Source organism: Cyprinodon tularosa, unplaced genomic scaffold (genome assembly GCF_016077235.1).
Source record: "Cyprinodon tularosa strain WSP-4 unplaced genomic scaffold, ASM1607723v1 ctg101, whole genome shotgun sequence".
Classification (NCBI taxonomy): Eukaryota; Metazoa; Chordata; class Actinopteri; order Cyprinodontiformes; family Cyprinodontidae; genus Cyprinodon; species Cyprinodon tularosa.
This window is the reverse complement of record NW_024037794.1, coordinates 1,295,287-1,315,974: the sequence shown is the minus strand read 5'-3', so window position 1 is coordinate 1,315,974 and position 20,688 is coordinate 1,295,287. Positions and strand designations below refer to the sequence as shown.

The window sequence follows — 20,688 nt, the reverse complement described above, 5'->3', positions numbered from 1 at the left end:
AAAGGAAGACATTATTCATTTTATTTGTCTACCTTGTTGTACAGAATAAAATTAAATTTGGATAATATTGATTTGATGATACTGCTGCCAGCACAGATATTAATAGCTCTGCCAAAGAGGCTGGAATCTGCTAAAGAGCACTCAGTGCACCCCTAATAAATCTAAGAGTAAACAGCAAATGACAACTGAAAATGTGAGAGGTAATTGTCTTTATATATGCAAAAAATCCCTTTATGCTGCAGTTTTTTCGTTTAGAGAAGAGGATTCATTGTCCACTTGTCCTGTGAACATGTCAAACATGGTTGATACCGCCACCTAGAGGTGACATGTATGAAGTCCAGGTGTCTGTAGCTGCTACTGTGCAATTAAATAATATCTACTGTATTTTTCAGGCCATAATTGATAAATAGTCCATTGTATCCATTGTAGGTGTTTGTTTGTCTGGTATAGGGTCTCATCCATCCCTTAGACCAGCTTCAACCAGGACCACCTGAACTTCTGCTCCATAAGTTCAGAGTCTACTCTGAAATATCTGTGACTGATTAAACTTCTGATCTTATCCCTAAGACACAACCTGACCTGCATAGAAAGCTCATGTCCGCTTCATTTCCAGAATGGTCATGATCCCTACAGTATGCCATTACCCTCTTGTCATATTACTGCCACACATATCGCTACAATGCACATAAAAACCTTGGTTTATTTTCTAATTGAAAATTTTCCTTAAAGTACAACTCAAATTAATGATACACATGCATATTTTTATCCTGTGCGGGCAGTGCTTTTATTTTATTTATTTACTTTTATTTATTTTAGTTATTTTATCTTTTTTATGCAGCACTTTGGAAACATTGTGTTTATTGAAATCATGCTATGTAAATAAAGTGGATTGGATTGGATTAGTTTTAAAACAGACAGAAACAATTAAAGCTTTTTCAAATTTTATCTGGTAAAAACCTGTATATAAACTGTATTTAGAATATGTGTTCAAACCCCTTTACATTTATATCTTAAGCACAGTCTTTTCCAATCAATTGCCTTTTCCCATAGTTAAACATAGTAATGGCAGCATCATGCTATTGAGATTTTCTTTTATGTTTTTGGTGGATAAGAGGAGAGATATCCAGATATTTTGAGGGGATTGATAAATCTAAATATAGGGCAAATGCTAAATGGTGCAACCCAGCAAACACAGATGTGAGCAGCTGGATCCTGGACAGCCTCACTAACAGACCATAGACTGCAGGATGGGTAACCAAGCATTACCCTCAACATTGGTGCAGCACATGACTGTGTCCTGAGCCTTGTCTTCTTCTTCGTCTACGTGTTAGACTACATATTCGATCAATCCATCAACACCATAGTCAAGTTTGAAGATGACACTATGATAGACAGAATCACACCCAACAGAGATGTCAAGAACCTGGAAAACTGAAGCAGTAACAACAACTTGACCCTTAAAGGATCAGGGGATGATCCTGGACTTCAAGTTCATCGTTCATCACCCCTCCTTCAAAATCAACGGCAAAAGAGTAGCAGTTGACCAGAACGTTAAGTTACATCAGAGTTAACGCCCGCCATAATGCAACCTGGACCGTCAACATGATGAAAATGATCATGAGGTTGGCCGAAGGACTCGATTTCTTGAGATGCTTGAAGAGGGTGCATCTCCATCAAAGCTGCTGGTGTTTTTCATGGCTTATGCAGTGTGGTGCTCTGGCTGTACCCTGCCTACCCTGCTCCTCATGTAACCCTGTTCTGTATGACTTTGGTGTTTCCAAGCTTCCATACACTCAGCTTATAGGAATGATTGCATTACTGGCTTCTGTAGCACTTGATGGCTGCTAAGACAGGAGAACATTCATCAGACCTCCTGTCATACTCTACACCCCTGCTCTGATTCCTCACACATCAGGTTGGATAGCAGTTTCTGGCCCAGCTACATTGCCTGTTTTATTTTTAGCTGTGACACCATCCTGGATAAATGCATCAGCTGAGCTGCTCCTGTCAACAACCTTAAGTTGACAGCGGGCCTGTTTTTCAGTGTTAGGTCTTGTTTCTCTCCTAGACATAGCTGTTATGTTCTCTCTATTATGCTTTTGACAGGAGAACCAACTCACACGTTATCTGCTTACCTGTTTGGGTTTCTTTCCTAGACAGAACCACCTATGGAGCTATTTTACCTTTACCTTTTCTAAAATAGAAAGTAGCTTATTATAGGCCAGAGATCCTGTTCTTTTTGTGTGTCTACCTCTGTCTTGTCTGTCTTGGGGGAGTGGCTGCCTAGTGGTTAGGGCAAAGAGTTTGGAATCCTGAGGTTCTGAGCTCGAGTCCCACTCCCACAGACTGCCACTCTGGGTCTTTGAGCAAGACCCTTAACCCCACATTGCTACCCGGGTGCTGCACAATGGCAGCCCACTGCTCCCCAAGGAGGTAAATTTCTCCAATTTTAGATAAATAAAGTCCAGTTATAGAATCCACAGTTGAACTCAGCAGAAGACCGTTTACACTTGATCTGTTTCTGCCGTTGGTTTATTTGAGTTAAAAAAGGAGTTTTTCCTCTCCATTGTCACTGCATGCATGTTCAGTGTAAGAGATTGCTGTCGAGTCATAGACAAGATGCAATTCCATGGTTCCAACATCCTCATCCAGGAGGAGCAAATCCTGCAAACAAATAACTTGATACAGTCTTGATAGAGTTTCCTTAGATAAAGAAAAACTGACAATGAAGTGAAATAACTGACTCTATAAAATCCACTGAGAAGGTTTGCTATGAAGCCATTTGAGCCCCCCCCCCCAAACAACAAGATCACTTAGTTGTTTATCTTAACAGTTATATATATATATATATATATATATATATATATATATATATATATATATATATATATATATATATATATATATATATTATTTTAAATTGTCAAATCTGGTAAACATACCCCTGCAGTTGCATAAACAGAGAAAGTTGGTTCTGGATAAAAAAAACAGAAAGCCCTATTTTATGTTTTTGTTTGAAAAAAAAAATATTATAAAGGTATATTAAAATTAGTGCATGCAGCATAAACGGAATGTAAAAAAAGTTTTTTTGAAATACTTTAGCAAGGCTCTGTAGATGAAACACACCAGCGAGGCACTGTACAATGATTACGTGCGTCACTTATCATGCTGTAGATCCATATATTCCATTCATCTTTCATTCCTGAATAATACAAAACAACATGACTTCATTTCCCAGTTAATCCGAGCCCTTCAATAAGAGAGAGGGACGCATGCTGCATAACAAACAAATCCCCATCCACTGCTGTCCAACGCATGCATCATTAACACTAAACTTCTGCACCGATGATCTTGACCCTGTGAGGCTGCCATTGGAGGTGGAAATTAGACAATGACTCAAGCACAAGTCCCATTAGTGATCCAAAACAGTCAGAGTCTTCTGTGGTTCAGCCACATTTACTCAGTGGCCTCTACTTTGAAATACAATCAAACGCTTCAGAAATTTTTCTAGGTCACCCGTGGAGGGAGAGAGAAAAAACAACTAATACTGTTTTTTTCCCCCACTTATTTGTATTAGTTACTTTAACCTTGAAACACCTTTAAATCTTATTGTTCTTACATTAGAATAAGTTTATTGCTAACAGTTAAAACAGATTACCCGCATATTAAATCTAAAGATGCAGCTCACTCTATATTGTTTAAAATATTAAAATATTCCAGAACATATGATAACTAATGCATTTTTATTTCTAAGAATCATAAAATGTAGCAGTACTCTCCCCTCTCTCACCTGTATGGCATTACAGGGCGATCAGCCTCATACTCAGCCAGGGACAGGCCACATTCCCGGAGGTATAGTTCCAGTCGCCTTCGCTCCACCAACCTGTGGGCAGCTTCCAGGATCTGGGAAGCAAAGGCCTCTGATTCGCTCCTCTGCTCTGGGCTTTTGCTGCTCCTGGTCCCAGACTTGGTAACAATGCTCGCAGATGAAGTGGAAGCCTTGGGCTTCTTGCTGATGCCATAGAGGTCCTCCACTGAGTATTTTCCCCCTTTGCCTCCTCCGCTGGCACCACGGCTGGCGAACATCGTTAATCTGGATTCAGGCTTCCTGAGTCGAACTGATTAAAACTGCTCTTTTGTCTGTTTTCCTCACTTTATTACCTGCTCCATAGACGGAAACAGCCTCTGAGTTGAAAAGAAAAAAACAAGGCAGTTCTATTTTTGCTAGACTCTTGGAGATTTGAAACATCCGGCCCGAGGATGTCAGGCATCAAAATTCTAAAAAAAAAAAGGAAAAAAACAAGATCTTAAAGCTGCTGGAAAATATCAAAAAGTAATGATTCTCCCTTTGTGGAGTTTATATCCGAAATAAAACAAAGCCGGTCCTGAGATGTCAGCAGCGGCACCCAGTCAAAAACAATATCTCCTGCTGATATAAGGAGCTTTTCTGAGTAAAATGAAGGGGAAAGTAATCAGGATCTTTCTCTCTTTATCTCTCAAAGGAGGGACTGAGGGGATTTATGAGCTTATATTTGTTCAGATTAAGAGCGCCTGGGAGTATCTGTACTTCTGTTGCTACTATAAACTCAGATGGAGGCTGGGAGGGCCTGGCTTGTTGACCTTTGCTGCAGTTTATGTTGAGAAAAAAAAAGCTTTTCTGTTTTTATGCACACTCCATCACTTAATCTGCTGTGCCAGTGTCATCACAGCCAACACTTTGGCTCCCTGCAAGCTCATTGGACATGGCATCGTCTCAAATGGCGGGTTATGACTAAAGGGGAAAAAAGTAATCTGAGATTTCAAATGTCCTCTGAGGAGAAAAAAAGGTATGTGGAGCAAAATTAGTACAGTCAAAGAGAATAAAATGATGTCAAAATAGAGAGGGATATTGTGGTTCTCTTAACCAATCAATCCTATCCACTTTATTTATAAAGCACATTTAACAACAGAAAAGGTTTCCAATGTGCTGTACATAACAAATAATAAACAACAACACAACCATAAACTAAGCCAAAGAGTAAAAGTGGGACTTAAGACGAGACTTAAAACACTCCACAGTAGAGGCAGTCCGTATATGGAGGGGCAAAGTACAGAAAAGGCTCTGTCCCCTCTGGTTTTAAGCCTTGTCTTAGGCACTATTAACTCAAGATTGCCTTCAGACCTCAAAGAATGTGCTGGAGAATAAATCTGGAGGAGGTCAGCGATGTATTGAGGAGCCATACCATTCAGGGCTCTAAACACAAACAATAAAATCTTAAAATCAATTCTAAAATGAACTAGGAGCCAGTGCAAAGACACAAGAACTGGTGTAACGTGTGGATGTTTTCTGGTCCCTGTTAAAAGAAGAGCCGCTGCATTTTGGACCAACTGCAGATGGGAGAGAGCTCGGTGGCTAATGCCTGAATAAAGTAGATGTAATGTTGGGTTCAGCAGGTTTGTTTTAGAGATGCTGTGAATTGAGCTCACTGAAAACAGCTGGTTCGAGGAGGAGGACAGGCAGGTGAGTGAAGCAGAGGAAGTGATAAGAATACTGAAAAAGGCCAGCAGTAAGACTGATGGACAAGAGGTGGAGAGATCCAAGTAGAGGACCTCCACACAGACAGCAGCAATCAGGAAGTGGATCACTTACGTCCAGAACTCAGAGCTAGAGGAAGTACCTCAAGAAGCAGAGAAAACAACCAGGTTAGGGCCTGATTATCAGTTATTTGAGCAAAATGTTCCGCTGTCTGTCGATTCTTTAAGCCTCTCCGGATGAGCCTAAATTAATTAACTAATCTTTATTGATCTCACATTTGAGAAATTTATCTTTGCATTTAACCCATCTCCTTGGGGAGCAGTGGGCTGCCATTGTGCAGCACTCTGCAAGCAGTGTGGGGTTAAGGATCAGCAACTCAGAGTGAAGGCTGTGTGGATTGAACTAGTAACTACTAGCAACCTTCTCAGAGCTAGAACGCACTGCTCTAATCCACTGGGCCAACACTCCCCAAAATAAATAATACATTACTGTGAAGCCTGCAACTGTCTGTCACACAACAGCCCAAAAGAGTCAAAGGTCCTAATCACAATTCTGCATTTCCAATATACTAAATGCTGTCAATTAGTAGTTTTCTTAAGTTTTCTAAACGATCCAAAGGTGAAAACCTCTAGACTTTCAAAGGCTGTGCCTGGACCTACATCCTGCCAGTGATCTCCAGAAACACAGAACAGCTGCTGGAGCAGAAATGAGGGATGTGGGAGTTTGTTCTTTTAAGGCTAAGCAGCTCACAGCATATCAACTTAAACACTGTTCACAGTTTAGTTGGACTGAGTTGGTTTGGTTTTGTTGGTTTAGATATTACAACGTATTAGTTCCCGCTGTTTCAAAGATGTTAGTTTTATCTGAGCCTTTCATTTCCACTTTAACTCAAAGCTAGAAATGGGAACTCCACTTAGTTTGAAAAAAATAAAACTGTCTAGAAAGGTGATGTATTCCTGAAATTAACTCCTAATAAGTTTTAGATATTTAATTTGGATAGACAGCATTTTAATGTGTTACTAAAACCCAATCAACTTTATTTCCCAGATAGATTAAAATTTGTTTAAAATATGCTTTTTGTTACCGTGTAAACTTTGACATGTGTGTAAACAAGTTTAATTCCTCATTATTGGGCCTAAAAGTGTCTTAATGCTGCCTTCTATAGGTTTAAAAAGGATTTCATCATTCAAGTTTTATTATTGGTCAGAACTGTACAAATTTTAATGTTAAACTCAGCCCTGTGTTTAGAATAGAAAAAAATCCCTTTAATGTCCCACAATGGGGGAAATTCTGGTGTTTTCAGCAGCAAAAATATCATAGAAAAAATTGTCACGCAAATGTTGACCTTAGAAAAATGTATAAGAATAACATAATAGTGAAGAGATAAAAGATAAACAATAAAATACTGTACTGTAAAGTGTATAAAAACTATACAACTGGAGAATAAATAACCAATATACAGCTATGGGCATTTTTACAGTAATGGATATTTAAAATAGCAGCAACATCAGAGATGTGCAAATCATCATGTTATTTAACTGACTGAGGGAGAAACTGTGCAAAATCTGCATGAATGTAACAATTTATTGAGGTTGTTGGGAACAGTGGTGGTTATAAAGTCTTCCAGCTGCTGGGAGGAAGGATCTGTGATAACGCTCCATGGTGCATTTAGGGTGCAGCAGTCTGTCGCTGAAGGAGCTCTCCAATTCTGCAACAGCTTCATGTATGGGGTGGGAGACATTCTCCAACAGATATGTTAATTTAGTTAGGATCCTTTTGTTTCCCGCATCTTGCACTGAGTCCAGAGGGCATCCAATCACAGAGTTGGCCTTCCTGATCAGCTTATCCAGCCACTTTCTCTCAGCTACAGATAAGCCACTGCTCCAACAGACAGCTCCACAGAAGATGGTCCAAGCCACAACAGAGTCATATAAGGTCTTTAGGAACGCCCCCTGCTCTCCAAAAGACCTCAGTCTCCTCAGCAGGAAGATTCAGCTCTGACCTTTCTTAAACGGAGCCTCAGTGTTGTGAGTCCACTCCAGTTTGTCATTCAGATGAACACCAAGGTACTTATAAGAGTCCACTCTCTCAATGTCTGTTCCCTTGATGTTCACCTGTGTCAGTAGGGTGGATCTGAGTCCACCACTAGCTCCTTGGTTTTCCCTGCATTGAGGAGGTGGTTCTGCTGGAAACAGACAACAAAGTTCTTGGTCTACTGTCTGTATTCCACTGTGTTTGGCTATAATGTTGCATTAGATTTACCCCAAAACTAGGGGGTCAGAGACTCATAATCTCAAGGTGCTCCAGTCAGTGTACGCTCATATTCTCCATTGTTCTGTTATGGCCAATATTAAACTTTTGCTAACTATTAGTCAGCATAGATTTCAGGTACTTAAAACATTCCCAATCTTGGCAATGCCTCTCGCTGGTGGAGAAAAAGACTAAGGTAATGATGAAGCCCATAAGGGCCAATGGGAGCCATCCATTGCACAGCACTATGGTGGCTCAGGAAAGCAGCCTTAATTCGAGACTGATCTCTGTGAGAAGCGGAGAGATACAGAAGGCTTTCATCATGGCTGCCATTAGACAGTTTAATGCCTCTTGAAGGACTGAGTATTTGTTTTAGTATTTTTTAATCCAATTTTGTGTTTTTTATCCTATTTTAAATGTTTTTATCTTTGATACTGGGCAGGTGAATTTACCCTATCAGGGAGTCAGGGATCTATCTGTCTGTCTGTCTGTCTGTCTGTCTGTCTGTCTGTCTGTCTGTCTGCCTCTGTTACTAGTTACTCTTTGAATTAGTTTAATAAATGAAATGTTGCCATCTAGTTGTTTAAACCCTCTAAATATTGATTTACTAAAGCTTTTCTTCCCCTACCCACCATCACTGACAGGTAAAGATGAAACAGATTCATGATGAGGCACAACACAGGCAAAGAAAATACCTTTAAAATTGTAACATATGATTGTGGTATATGTACTTTCTTTAATATAAATGTTTTGTTTGTACCACATTTAACCATTAATACTGGGTAAAAAATGTATTTACATATGTGGAAAAAGAATGTTGGTACCCCTCATTTAATGAACAAATAAAAGTCAAATACCTTTTCAACCATGCTTCACTAGAGCATAAAAAAAAAAACTCATTAAACAGGTCAACAGGCCTCTGGGTACCCCTAGAATAACCTGAAAAGAATTTGTGACCTTGTTAAATCAAGATGTGTTTAATAATTGGCACCACATGTGTCTACAATCTTTTAATCAGTCAGTGAGACTATATATTGGGCTACTGGTAGTCAATGGGCTGTTTGGTTACATGGTTTGTACCACACTCAACATTGACCATGCTAACGAGCAACACAGCCTCTGGAAGGATGTCCTACTGACAGATGAGACATAAATTAATTTTTTGCCAAGACAAGTCAGCTCTATGTTCACAGATGGAAAAATAAAGCATATTAAGAAAAGAACACTGTCTGTAAAACATGGAGGAGGCTCTATTATGCTCTGGGGCTGCTTTGCTTCATCTGGCACAGGGTGTCTGGAATCTCTGTACGTTTTAATGAAATCTCAAGGTATTCTAGAGAGAAATTTGCTGCTCAAGCTTGGTCTCAGTTGCAGGTCATGAGTCTTCATAAGGATAATGACCCAAAACAGCTAAAAACAGCCAAGAATGCCTAAGAGGGACACTTTGGATTATTCTGAAGCGGCCTCCTATGAGCCATGACCTGAATCCCATTGAGCATCTCTGGAAGGAGCAGAAACATGCTATCTAGAAAAGGCAGCCTTCAAACCTGAAACAAATAAAACAGTTTGCTCATGAGGAATGAGCCAAAATTCCTGCTGAGATGAGCAGACACCTGAATGGCAGGAATCATTTGATTGCAATGATTCCTCTAAAGGTTGGGAAAATATATCAAGTTAAGGAAACTATCATTTTTTGTCCAGGACTGTTTCATTTTTAATCCTTTATTTGAAACATGGTTAAACAACAATGTCTGGCTTCCATTTAATCATTTGCATAGAAATTTTTTTATTATTACTTTTGCCAGATTCAAGTTATTACTGTGACCATTGTGGTTTTTCTCTCATTAAATTTTGTACATGTGCATTTTAATATTTTTCATTCATGGCACATTAATTTGCTGTTTTATTCATTATGCAAATGTGTCACTTTTGTCCCTTCAGAGAACACCATGTGATGCAGACAGTGGTGTTAATGCTTATAAAAGCCCCCCAAAAAATGTACATCTCATGTTTAAAAATGCTGTTTTCTCTCTTCTAATTCAGAACATCACAGAACGTTACAATCATGTTTTTATGCTGTTCTAAAATGGTGAAAATAATTCCTTTTTTCCATCGTTATATTTTTCCATCATCCACAGATGGTTTATTAGTTCAATCATAAACAATTAAATAACAATCAAGACTTCACTGATGAATAGAAGTGCATCAATGCACAGATGTCTGGCTCATTAACATTCTGATGGTCTGATCATTTGTCTGTTTAAGCGTCTCTGCTTCTTCATGTCTGACCCCATCAGAGTGTGCTTCTGAGCTGCAGTCCTGCCATTTTCTTTGCTGGAGTGGCTTTTAGAGGCAGAGATCATCTGGGATTAAGCTTCTATAATCACTCTTTCAATTGACCACAGTCCCAGAGGCAGCTGTCGTAGGTCAGCCCTGATCTTCCTCACTGTAAATTACTGTGCACCATGTTTTCAGGCTCAGGGGGGGAGAATCCATATAGGTCTCTGTCAGTGCTAAGTGGTGGATTACTTTGATGAGAAAAAGAAAAAGACGAAATATATAAACATTTGGTTTTCTGTGAGGATTCCTGTTGTCCGCGTTGTATAACTCTAAGATATCTGGGCTAAAGCTGTGAAGTTTTGCTTTTAGTCATTTGTTGTATAACAGCACAAAGATAGACTGAGGTAAGTCCAGCATTATAGTAACTCCTAGGTGGAGAACAAAATGCTGTACATACTGTACAGTGAAGAGTGGGAGGTTGTTCTTTACTGTTTGATAGAGGAGTGTTTCCAGTGCAAATGCAAACACTGCTCACTTGTTTATTTTTTTTTATCTATCACCAACCATCTCTTCTAGTTATTAAAGCAACAAACAGATTAACTATCAGATCTCCCTTCCCCCCTCAGAAACCCGGTTATATTATCTTTTTGTTTGCTTATGCAGTCGGCTTCATTTAGTGATTTCAGCAGCCCTGTCTGTGCAGTTGCTCTCACCAGTGACGGAGCTAAACGTTTTTTTGCTGGGGGGCACCAGAGGGGGGGGGGGGGGGGGGCAAGGCTATCTCAGGTTGTCCACAGACTATGAGAAAGAAACATCTGCGATCGTAAAGTTTCTAAACTTAAGATATATTTAGGTGCATGTCAGGTATAAATGGGATAAATATTTGTTTATGTAATTATCAATTTATAAACTAAATAACAAAAATAAATATCTAAAGCACAGCATGTGGATGTCTTTATGAATGGTTGAGTTAATATCTTAAAAATTAGAGTTGCTAAATAAAGTTCTGTAAAGGTAGAGGGTATTTACCATTTTACCATATGGATTTAAAATGTTTTATTGCTTCATTCTCCCCACAGTGCTCACTGTTATGACAATATTATGCTTTTATATTTCTTAAACTACACAATTAAGCCCTTTGTGTCTGAACTTAAGTCTTGTTTTTAATTTTTCCTCCTTTCTGCCCCTTCAAGTTATTTTTCTCTCCTGTTATATTTTTCTTCCCCCATCTCACCTATCCTGCCATGCTTTCATCTGTTTTTGATTTATGATTCTCCTTCGCTCTTATTGACTAATTTACACTGTTCTTCCTCTAGATGATTGATGCAGCCATTATAATCACATAACACCAGGGGTAGAAAATAAGATTTAGTTACATTTATGATTATAAATATGTAAATATGCTAGATAATATTTTAACAACAAATGTAATTACTGTTAGTTTTATTTCCTGCCTGAGATTATGATTCTTATTGGCAGAAGGTGAAAAACGACGAATAAGGCCTTTATGTTAGAGTCTGTTTATTAAAACTATCTGATATAAGGTTTGGTGGGTAACATCAAATCAGAGGAAGAGGAAAACCCCTGAGAAGCTTCATAGATGTGGGGCGGATGAAGAGGGTTTGATATGAGGGAGAAGGAGGCTGAGATGAAAGGATCAGCTGAGCAGAACCTAAAGAAACCAGCATGATTCCTAGAAAAAAGGAATTATGTCAAATGTAAAGCACGTTTAAAAAACAGGCGTTGCGAATTCACGCTACGTAAACTAATTGATTTAATTGATTAATTTCGTATTTATTTTATTTCATATTATATTCCTTATTATATGAATTCCCAGTTTAAAGCCCAAATGAACTCATTTACTGTATGAAATGGACCAGAAAGACTTTCATCTGCTTATAAAAAAATTATTAGGTAATAATTAGGCTTAAGTAATTTCATCTCTGGTTTGAGTAAGATTTTGAAGTGCTTACATTATTTCCATTTGAGTAAAATGTTTAAGATACTGTAAATTTACTGGTTGGATTATTTTTTCACTCTTTCCATTTGTCCTTCTCACCAAACACTCAGGAGTGATCTGGTGCTGTGACAGGTCAGTCGTTTAGAGGACCTGGGGGTCCAATCAGATATTACAACATAATATTAAAGTAATGTTATGACAACAATAATATTACAACAATTAATTGCATAATATACTCAAGAGCAACTGTGAGATTTCTGTTCTTATCTTACCCTCTGCTTTGAAACCAATCTTCCTTCCTTCCTTCCTTCCTTCCTTCCTTCCTTCCTTCCTTCCTTCCTTCCTTCCTTCCTTCCTTCCTTCCTTCCTTCCTTCCTTCCTTCCTTCCTTCCTTCCTTCCTTCCATTTGCAGGTTTTAGATATAGAATATGGACCTGGGTCCCAGTTCAATAAGTAATGTTAAGAAAATAAAGAGAATTAGATGAAGCTAAATTAAGTGCAGCTCGAGTTCAGCAGCCTAACATCTGCACAGCAGAAACTGTTTCTGAGCCTGGTAATCTTGCTCTGAATAATCCTTATCCATTTGCTTAATTGAAGATGCTGGAAATGTCTGTGTGCAGGATGGGTTAAGTCCTTGATAATGCAGAGCATTATCCCTGCACCTTGATGTCTAGAGGTTTGAGGTTGAGGGAAAGTTGATCCTTACAGTCTTCTGTGCAGCTTTAACCAGGGCCAGCATTGAAGATGCTGTGCTACACAATGATGCAGCTCCACCATACAGAGATAAGAGTTCCTCAGGACGGAGCTCCCAAGTCCAGCTTTATGAAGCTTCTTGAGGAAGTACAGACACTGATGGGCTTTTCTGACCAGACAGGAAGTGTCGGCACTGCAGGTTAGGTCGTTGGATGAATGCACACCCAGGTTCTTGTATCTGAAGAACATCTTCACAGACATCCAGAAAGGGCCGACAGATGCAGGAGTTTTTGCAGTATGGACCACTGATGAGATGGCCTCTGTGGTCGATCGATTTCTCCTGTAGACATACTGATCTGGGTCTAAAGTAATGCCAATGGAGTCCTTGATGTTGGTCATTGCTATCCTCTCAAAGAACTTCATGACTACTGCTGTTAGGGCTTTAGGTCAATAGTAATTCAGGCCTGTCACTTTGGAGCACCTGGGGATAGAAGTGCAACAGTGGCAGACTTTAAACACATTGAAATAGATGCCAGTGACAACGAGGCATTAAGGATGTCGGCCAACATCGCAGACAGCTGGTGGGCACTGTCCCTTAGAACCCACCCTTGAATGTTTTCAGGGTCTGCAGCCTTAAGGCAGGCATACAATTTACGATATATTCAATCGTTGCATGCAGCTACAGCTTAAAGCTTAAACTATATGAAGAAACCGCAGGATTTAAAAGTTCACAGCTCACGATGCATGTTCTCACAGTGTGCTGCCCAACGCTCTGATGCGATCGTACAACGGCCGACTGATCGGGAGGTGGTAGTAAGAGGATAACCCCTCGTTACCCTCTGTGTACTACATGACGAGCGATGAGGCTGAAACTCAGCCCGCTCGAAAAATTCTCGCACGACCGGAGAAACAGCCTGAAAAGAGCAAAAAATCGTACAGTGTATGACCGGTTTTCATAAGGGTTGATTCTCTGGAAGGTCTGTGTCACCAGGTCGTGAAATTAGTCTGATCAATTGGGGGTGTTGGGGTCCTTTAAAGCGGGGATAGAACCTGTTGATTGTATCTGGCAGTGAGGAAGTCCCTTGGGCATTTTGCATCTCTGATGTTGCAGCATTTGATCCCCTTCAACATGCCCAGCAGGATACTGGCGGTGAAATGACCCTGAATTTTCTGGCTGTGTGTGGTTTTGGCCCTCGGACTGCCTGCACTCAGTCTTTTCTCCGACTCTCAGGGTGCCGATGCCTGTCATGAACACAGTGTCCCTAGCTTTGAAGCTCTCACCTCAGCATTCAGTCGGGTTTCTGGTTTGGATAACAGGTAACTGTTCTGGTGGATGGTGGCGATAACATCAGCACACTTGGAGATAAATGCCAATATGTCTGCTTAAAACAGTCCCGGAGCACAGCGGCTCCATTCCTGGCTCACAAAGGGACTGTTTTCTTAGTTGGCCTAAGTCTTATCTGAAGAAACCTGCGAGAAATATGTACATAAAGCCTTTGTTGGGATATTGACTTTCTGACAGATATTGGATAATAGATCAGAAACTTAAGAACTTGATCATCATTCAGCCTGGAAACATAATGCAGATTGATTTAATTAGGTTGAATGTTTTATTTACTGAAAGAGTCCTTTCATCTTAGCTTGCTGCACACCTGCTGTGTATTACGGGACTCATCATTACAGCAGACTTTGGTGTTGCTGTTCGTTAAAAAAAAAGTCTGCTGTGAGCTGGTATATTTGTTCATTAGATCTTTAAAAGACTCAGAAATAAGCAGGTAGAAAACGAGCTCTGAGCAGCCGTGTCTTCAGGCACCGCTGTCATAAAGACACACACAGCTCTGCTAAAAAGGAGGGACCTGATCCAATCGAAGTTAAATGACTGCATCTCTGAGTCCAACTTAAGACTTCATCATCCAAAGATGAAAGGATACATGTCCACAAGAAAATCAGGGGCTGCTTCTTTGAGCCAGGGCTAATTTAAAGTTTATTTAGGAAAAAAGCAACAACTAAGCGATAGTTTGACAAATCAAACATGTAACTTCATATATCATGTGCAATGAAGGTCAGAAAGGCCATCTGGCTTATTGCAGCACCTGTGACAGAGGCTCTATTAGTGCAAATAACCAGAGCACCTCTGCACATCTGTGAAGGCTGCATTGACTCAAACACGGCATCTTTGTTTAGATTTAATTGGAAAGATGTCATCATCTATCATCCCCCTTTACAGAGCTTAAAAGAGCTATATATAGCTTAGAGCAATGCAGTTCATTTACTTGATATTTCCCCTGTTTTGTTTCATTATAATCACTGAAAATTACATAAATCAACACAATGTAGAGCATCATTTTGTAGCAAACTTAAAAGAATGTAACCATATACCGAGCCTGACAGGACAAGAAGGATATTAATCTGAGCAAACAGAAAAAATGGCCAATGATCATTCCGGGGGTGCTGCAGAAATCCCCAGCAGTCGAGCCCCCCATAAATCTGGTTATGAAATAAAAGAAGAAATACTTTGTTGAAAGAAAGCCATATGAAGTCATGTTAGCGATTTTACAACGAGCCATGCAGGGGACACAGCAAGCCTGCAAAATAAGCTAAATATTATGGGAGGTGAAAATATACCAGTGCAGTTTGCCCTGAAACCACTATCTTTGTGGGGACAATAAAGTTTGTCTAAGTCTAATGCTGTGGGGATGCTTCCTGTAGTGGTAAAGTTAAAAAGTTAACAAGCCAAGTTAGCAATTACATTTAGGCATATAAACTAAAAAATGTAAGTACCAGTATCAGCATTAATGCCTCTATGGTTATGTTGAACCAAAAAAGTGTCTGGTCCCGGATTCCAATAACACTATTGGCTGGAAATTTTTATTTTTAAAGTAATTCACTGAGTGACCTATAAAGGGCTGGGGTGGAGCTAGATGGGGGGCCAGGTGTGGCCATGGCCACCCTTAGCAAATCATTGGCCACCCCTACCATTTCTTTCTCTTAAGTAGAATATTCAAAACAATAAAATTTTATATATATTAACAATTACTTGACAACAAAAACACATTGTGGTTAATTATGCACATCAATATACCAACATTAGAGATCATTAGCACAGAATTAATGCTCTTTCAGAACTAGATTTTGTCTTATATGCCATAAAGTCACTTCCCTCAGTCACTTCCCTCTGGCAGGAGGCTGCGGTCCATCAGGACCAGAACCTCCCGTCACAAAAACCGTTTTTTCCCATCTGCTACCGGCCTTATCAACAAGGCCAAGAGCCGCCCGTGACACTGGACAATGTTTCTCTCACCCATTCAGGACTTCTGCGTTACATTAACGCAGTCTACTGTGTGTATATAGCTTATGTGTATATATATATATTCTATCTTATTTAGTTTTTTGTCTGCACCAACAAAACCAAGTCAAATTCCTTGTAAGTGCAAACCTACTTGGCAATAAACTTGATTCTGATTCTGAAAGAGAAAATTATGCGACTCTGCAAAACGTATTAAATAATCAATTTATGTAGATATTAGTACTTGTAAATATTAATTTAATGCAGAATGATATTTGAAAGAATGAAAGACTGAAAGAATTTTATCCAATATACCTTTTATCTAGAGGTATATAATCTACCCATTATCTTGTTAGCGAAGGTTGTAGGAAACTATAGTATACCAATGTATACTATAGTATAGGTTAATGCCTGGCGTCCCTTATAAAAATGTTCTGGCTACGCCTCTGATGAAGGGTTAATGCCAACATTTCTAAACTTTTTTTTAGCACATCTTTTTATTTTGCATTGGGCTATAACCTCATATCGCCACCGGGAGGCGCCAAAGAGTGAAAAAATAAAGTTACCATACGGCGTAAAATCATAGCAATAAACACGCATTTGTGTTATGAATTGGTATAAAAAAACACATATAAGAATATACACGCTGGTGAAAGTGCCGGATCAGAACCTGGGAACACCTTAGTGTAGTAAATGCTGTCTGATTGGACGGATCTGCAATGTGTTTGAGCTGTTTACAGATGAGTGTCCCCCTGTCTGTCCGCCCAGACTGTGGCGCAGACTGCATGTTGGAGAGCTCAGTCTGTGCAGGAGAAAACCACCACAACGGACTGATTTAGTAGGCGTGAGCCAGGCTTTCTGCTGCAGTGACATTTTCAGATCATTATTAGAGCTTATTTTGAAATTTGAGATTTTTTCTCGCAGCTATAGCCAGACACCAGTATGAAAAGATGCGTTTTATATGTTACGCTTCCATCAACTTTAATACCTGAAGGCTCCCACAACAAAAACAGTTTTTTGAAACGCGATGCACTTTTTGACCACTAGAGGGAGCTCTTATCCCAATGAAAGTGGACTTTTTTTTTTGCTTCTTTTGGTGTTTTTCTGTAAATTCTTCTTTTCTAGGCGTTAAATACATGAAGATTACTGTGCCTGCTGGCCAGAGCGTTTTTGTTCAGGTATACAGTCACATATTCTGCTGCATACCTAACATTACATGTATTTAAATCTATATTCTGATCACAGAGCTGCTGCATTCACTGACACACACTATATGGTGTTTTTTCCTTTTTAAAGCTTGTTGTATTGTGTCCAGATGCAGTTAAATCATAACCATATGCTCCTTCCTCAGATTTCCAAGTGGGCAACAATCGCTTAAACATGACACACTCACACACCCATGCATACACACACTCAGAAACATGCCTTCGTGGCCTGCAGAGTTCCAGAATGAGATGGCTTTAAAACACGCTTGTTGGAAGGGTCAGCTCTAAACGTGAGCGGTCATGTTTTTACAGTATAAACAACAGCTCTGATGGACTGTCGCTCCAAAACTGGCTGAAATGCTGGGTGTAGGGCCATATGAGTGGGGTGGAGGGGATGAAGAAGGTGGTGGGGGTGCTCTTTAATCTTTTGTCCTGCTGTGTGGGGAGATGCATTTATCCAACTTTTCATTTAAGTGCAAAATATGTCCTCAGCACAGCGGGGCCCACATGTGGAGAGTGTTTATTTGGATTTTAGGGCTGTAAACCTTTATGAAAACAACCCATTGGAGCTATCAGTTGCCAAACTGTAATTATGATGTAGGGAAAAGCAGAGGCATCCAGTTAAGGTAAACACAAACTACCACAATACAAATATGAAGCACTGTAATCAGGAAAAACACAGCTAAGAGGCAGAAAAAATGAAGGATTTTGTTACATTACAACAAAAAACAAGCCTTTGATGTTGTTTATCAGCTTCTCAAGATTTCTGAAAGTTCAACAAACTTGAGATCAGACCCCGGTGGTCAGCTTGTAAGAGGCTGCTTCCCTAATGATGAGGTGGATTTTGGTGGACAGACATTTTTTCTTCCCTCTCTCCAGAGTATGGTGAAGATTTATTCTTGCTGTGTGGAGGAGTTGAGTTAAAAGGTGAGGCCTCTTCTAGGAGGTTGAGCACAACGAGAGAGGAATAAACCCATCCATCTCGGCCCGCCTCGACAAGTTCACACAGGCGATCAATCATACTGATCAGAAACATCTTCGACATGAGACGCTTGTCACTTCTGATCATGGCCTTTGTGTGAACCCTCCTCCCCTTTGCACACAAATCCTTCTTTCCGCATGATGCCTCACCGCCTCCCTCTTTGAAAGCAATCTGATAGTTTCTCCCTACTTTTAATTCCCTGCCAGCGTAGCGGCCTTTGATGCATGTGGATAAAGTTTCAGAATATGGGGTAATTCACATGGAAAGGATATAAAGAGGGAAGATTACTCTTCTTTCATTTCTCCACACGAGTCTGGGAGCACAGCTTAGGAGGGGGGAAAACAAAAGAGTGCCACAGGCAAGACGGATGGCTGCTGAAAGCCAAGCCAGAACAAGAACCTGTCGGCACCTTTAGACGGCCTATTTGCACGTTCTGAAGGTGTTAATGTCCACATTCAGATTCTCAGATTCTTAGTGTGACACATCCATCTAACATCTGATCCATTCAAATAAGTCTGCTGATGGAAATTTATAACACCTTGTAAAAGTATTCACACCACAAAACTTTTTTAAAAACCTTCTAAAATGTTGAAACCAAAGAACAAGACGTTATTTTAGTTTTAAATTACAGACCGACACAAAATTGAACATAAATCTCTAAAGCCCTATAAGCCTGATCCCCCCCTCCCAAAAAATAGAAACAGTCCAGGGCAGCTCATGGCCTTCAGAAGAGTTCAGTTTTGTGACCTTTATTTGTATTTAATCTCAAATAAATCCTCCAGAGTCGCTTCCATAGGTGACTGTGAAGGAACTGCAGCAGTCCACACATGAACTTAAAACATCTGCAGAAATGAACACTATCAGTCATCTACTTCTCAAATGTGGTCTGTATGGAAGACCAAAAGAAGAAAGAGAAAAAGTTCTGTTTTTGGTTTTCCAAAAGCTATGTAAGAGACACAGTAAACATATGGAAAATGAAGAAATAAAGCTGAAAATCATGCACAGAGGAAAACTAACACCGAACATATATGCGGTTACAGCCTAGGGATTATTATCCTTTTGGCCTAAAAAGTTTTTTATAAATTATATAAAGGTTACAAAAGAAAAATGAAGGACAATAGATAAAGAAAAGAATGCAATGAGGCAGCCTCATCTTCCATCAAAACAACAACTCTTTATATCTAAGCAGATATTAATGTCCCTCCGTTAGGGACATTTCATCCCAGCGCTGCGTGTCCTGAACCCGTAACATCATCAGTGACCCTCACACCCCCACCACAGACTGTTCCCCCTGCTGCCCTCTGGGAAGCAGCTTCCCAGCATCCGCTGCAGGTCCAGCAGGTTCTGCAACAGCTTTTTCCCCGCTGTGACTCTGCATCACACTTGCAACATTTTTTTTTTTTTTTTTTTGCAATGTGGCTGACATTTTATAATCCTTTTAAATAGTACACAACTCAGTGTTCTACCAATTCATTTAGCACCGCACTGAACCTTTCCATATTAATGCCCTCTTGCACCATTATTTGGGGGTGTGATGGCCTAATGGTTAGAGCAGTGTGCTTGTGCTCTGAGACGGTTGCAAGTACCCAGTTCGATCCCAACAGCCACCACCCTGGGTCCCTAAGCAAGACCCCTAACCCGACACTGCTCCCCAGGCGCCACACAACATGGCTTCTTTTCTCCTACACTGTTCACATTTTGATCACTGCTGCACTTTATAAATGGTAATGTTCATTTCACTGTTGTAAGCTGTATGCAACGAAATTTCATTTTGTATACACTCTGTGTATACAACGCTCTGTGTATACAAGATGACAATAAAGTCTGTCTAATTCTAAGTCTCAGAGGCGTAATTATTTGTGATCAAAGCATATTAATGCCTCAAAATGGCCCAGTCAAAGTCCTCACCTAAATTGGGTCAAGAATCGGTGGAAAACCTGAAAATCTGACAGAGATGACCCCCAGCTTTATCTCCAATTCCAGCTCGATCTATAAAATTTCAGGCACATTTGAAATTAACTTCTGATAAATGTGTTTTTTCTTTCACTTGAAGGTTATGTTGTATTTTATAATTAATACCTTGAGAGCTTTAATTATTACGCAACAAAATGGGGAAATATAAATGTTGTACATTGTTTTTATATATATACCTTTTTTTTTTATTTAATTCTTGTGGATCTTATTTTATTCCTATTTTTATTAGGCTTCTGTCAGGACCAGATAATCTTATTTCTTAAACCTCATGTTTCTAATGTGATGCAATGACCATAAAGCTTCTTAAATCTTGATATACGTAGTTTGAAATAAAACTTCAAGGCAAGACAGAGATTAAATGCAGTATGTTACCATTGGCGTTTAGACTTGTTTAGAAATAAATGATTCTCCTTCAGTATTAATTAGTAGAAAAGCAGATAACAGATGGCACAGAAATCACAGTTGGGTTGATATGCATAATAAAATAACTGGAGATAAATACAGAAAACATTCATGTCCTCATATGGAGACTGTAATGAACGT

General features: G+C 39.6%; 1 protein-coding gene across 1 annotated transcript in view; it reads right to left on the bottom strand.

Annotated features, from left to right (window-relative positions):
• The window catches only part of LOC119778458 (voltage-gated potassium channel subunit beta-2-like), a 41,247-nt gene extending 36,778 nt beyond the window's left edge, over window positions 1–4,469 (bottom strand). The window contains exon 1 of the mRNA XM_038277682.1: window positions 3,791–4,469. Within this exon, the coding sequence (XP_038133610.1) occupies window positions 3,791–4,086 (296 nt within the window). The 5' untranslated portion in view covers window positions 4,087–4,469. The remainder of the gene's footprint in view (window positions 1–3,790) is intronic.
• Window positions 4,470–20,688: the final 16,219 nt, after the last annotated feature.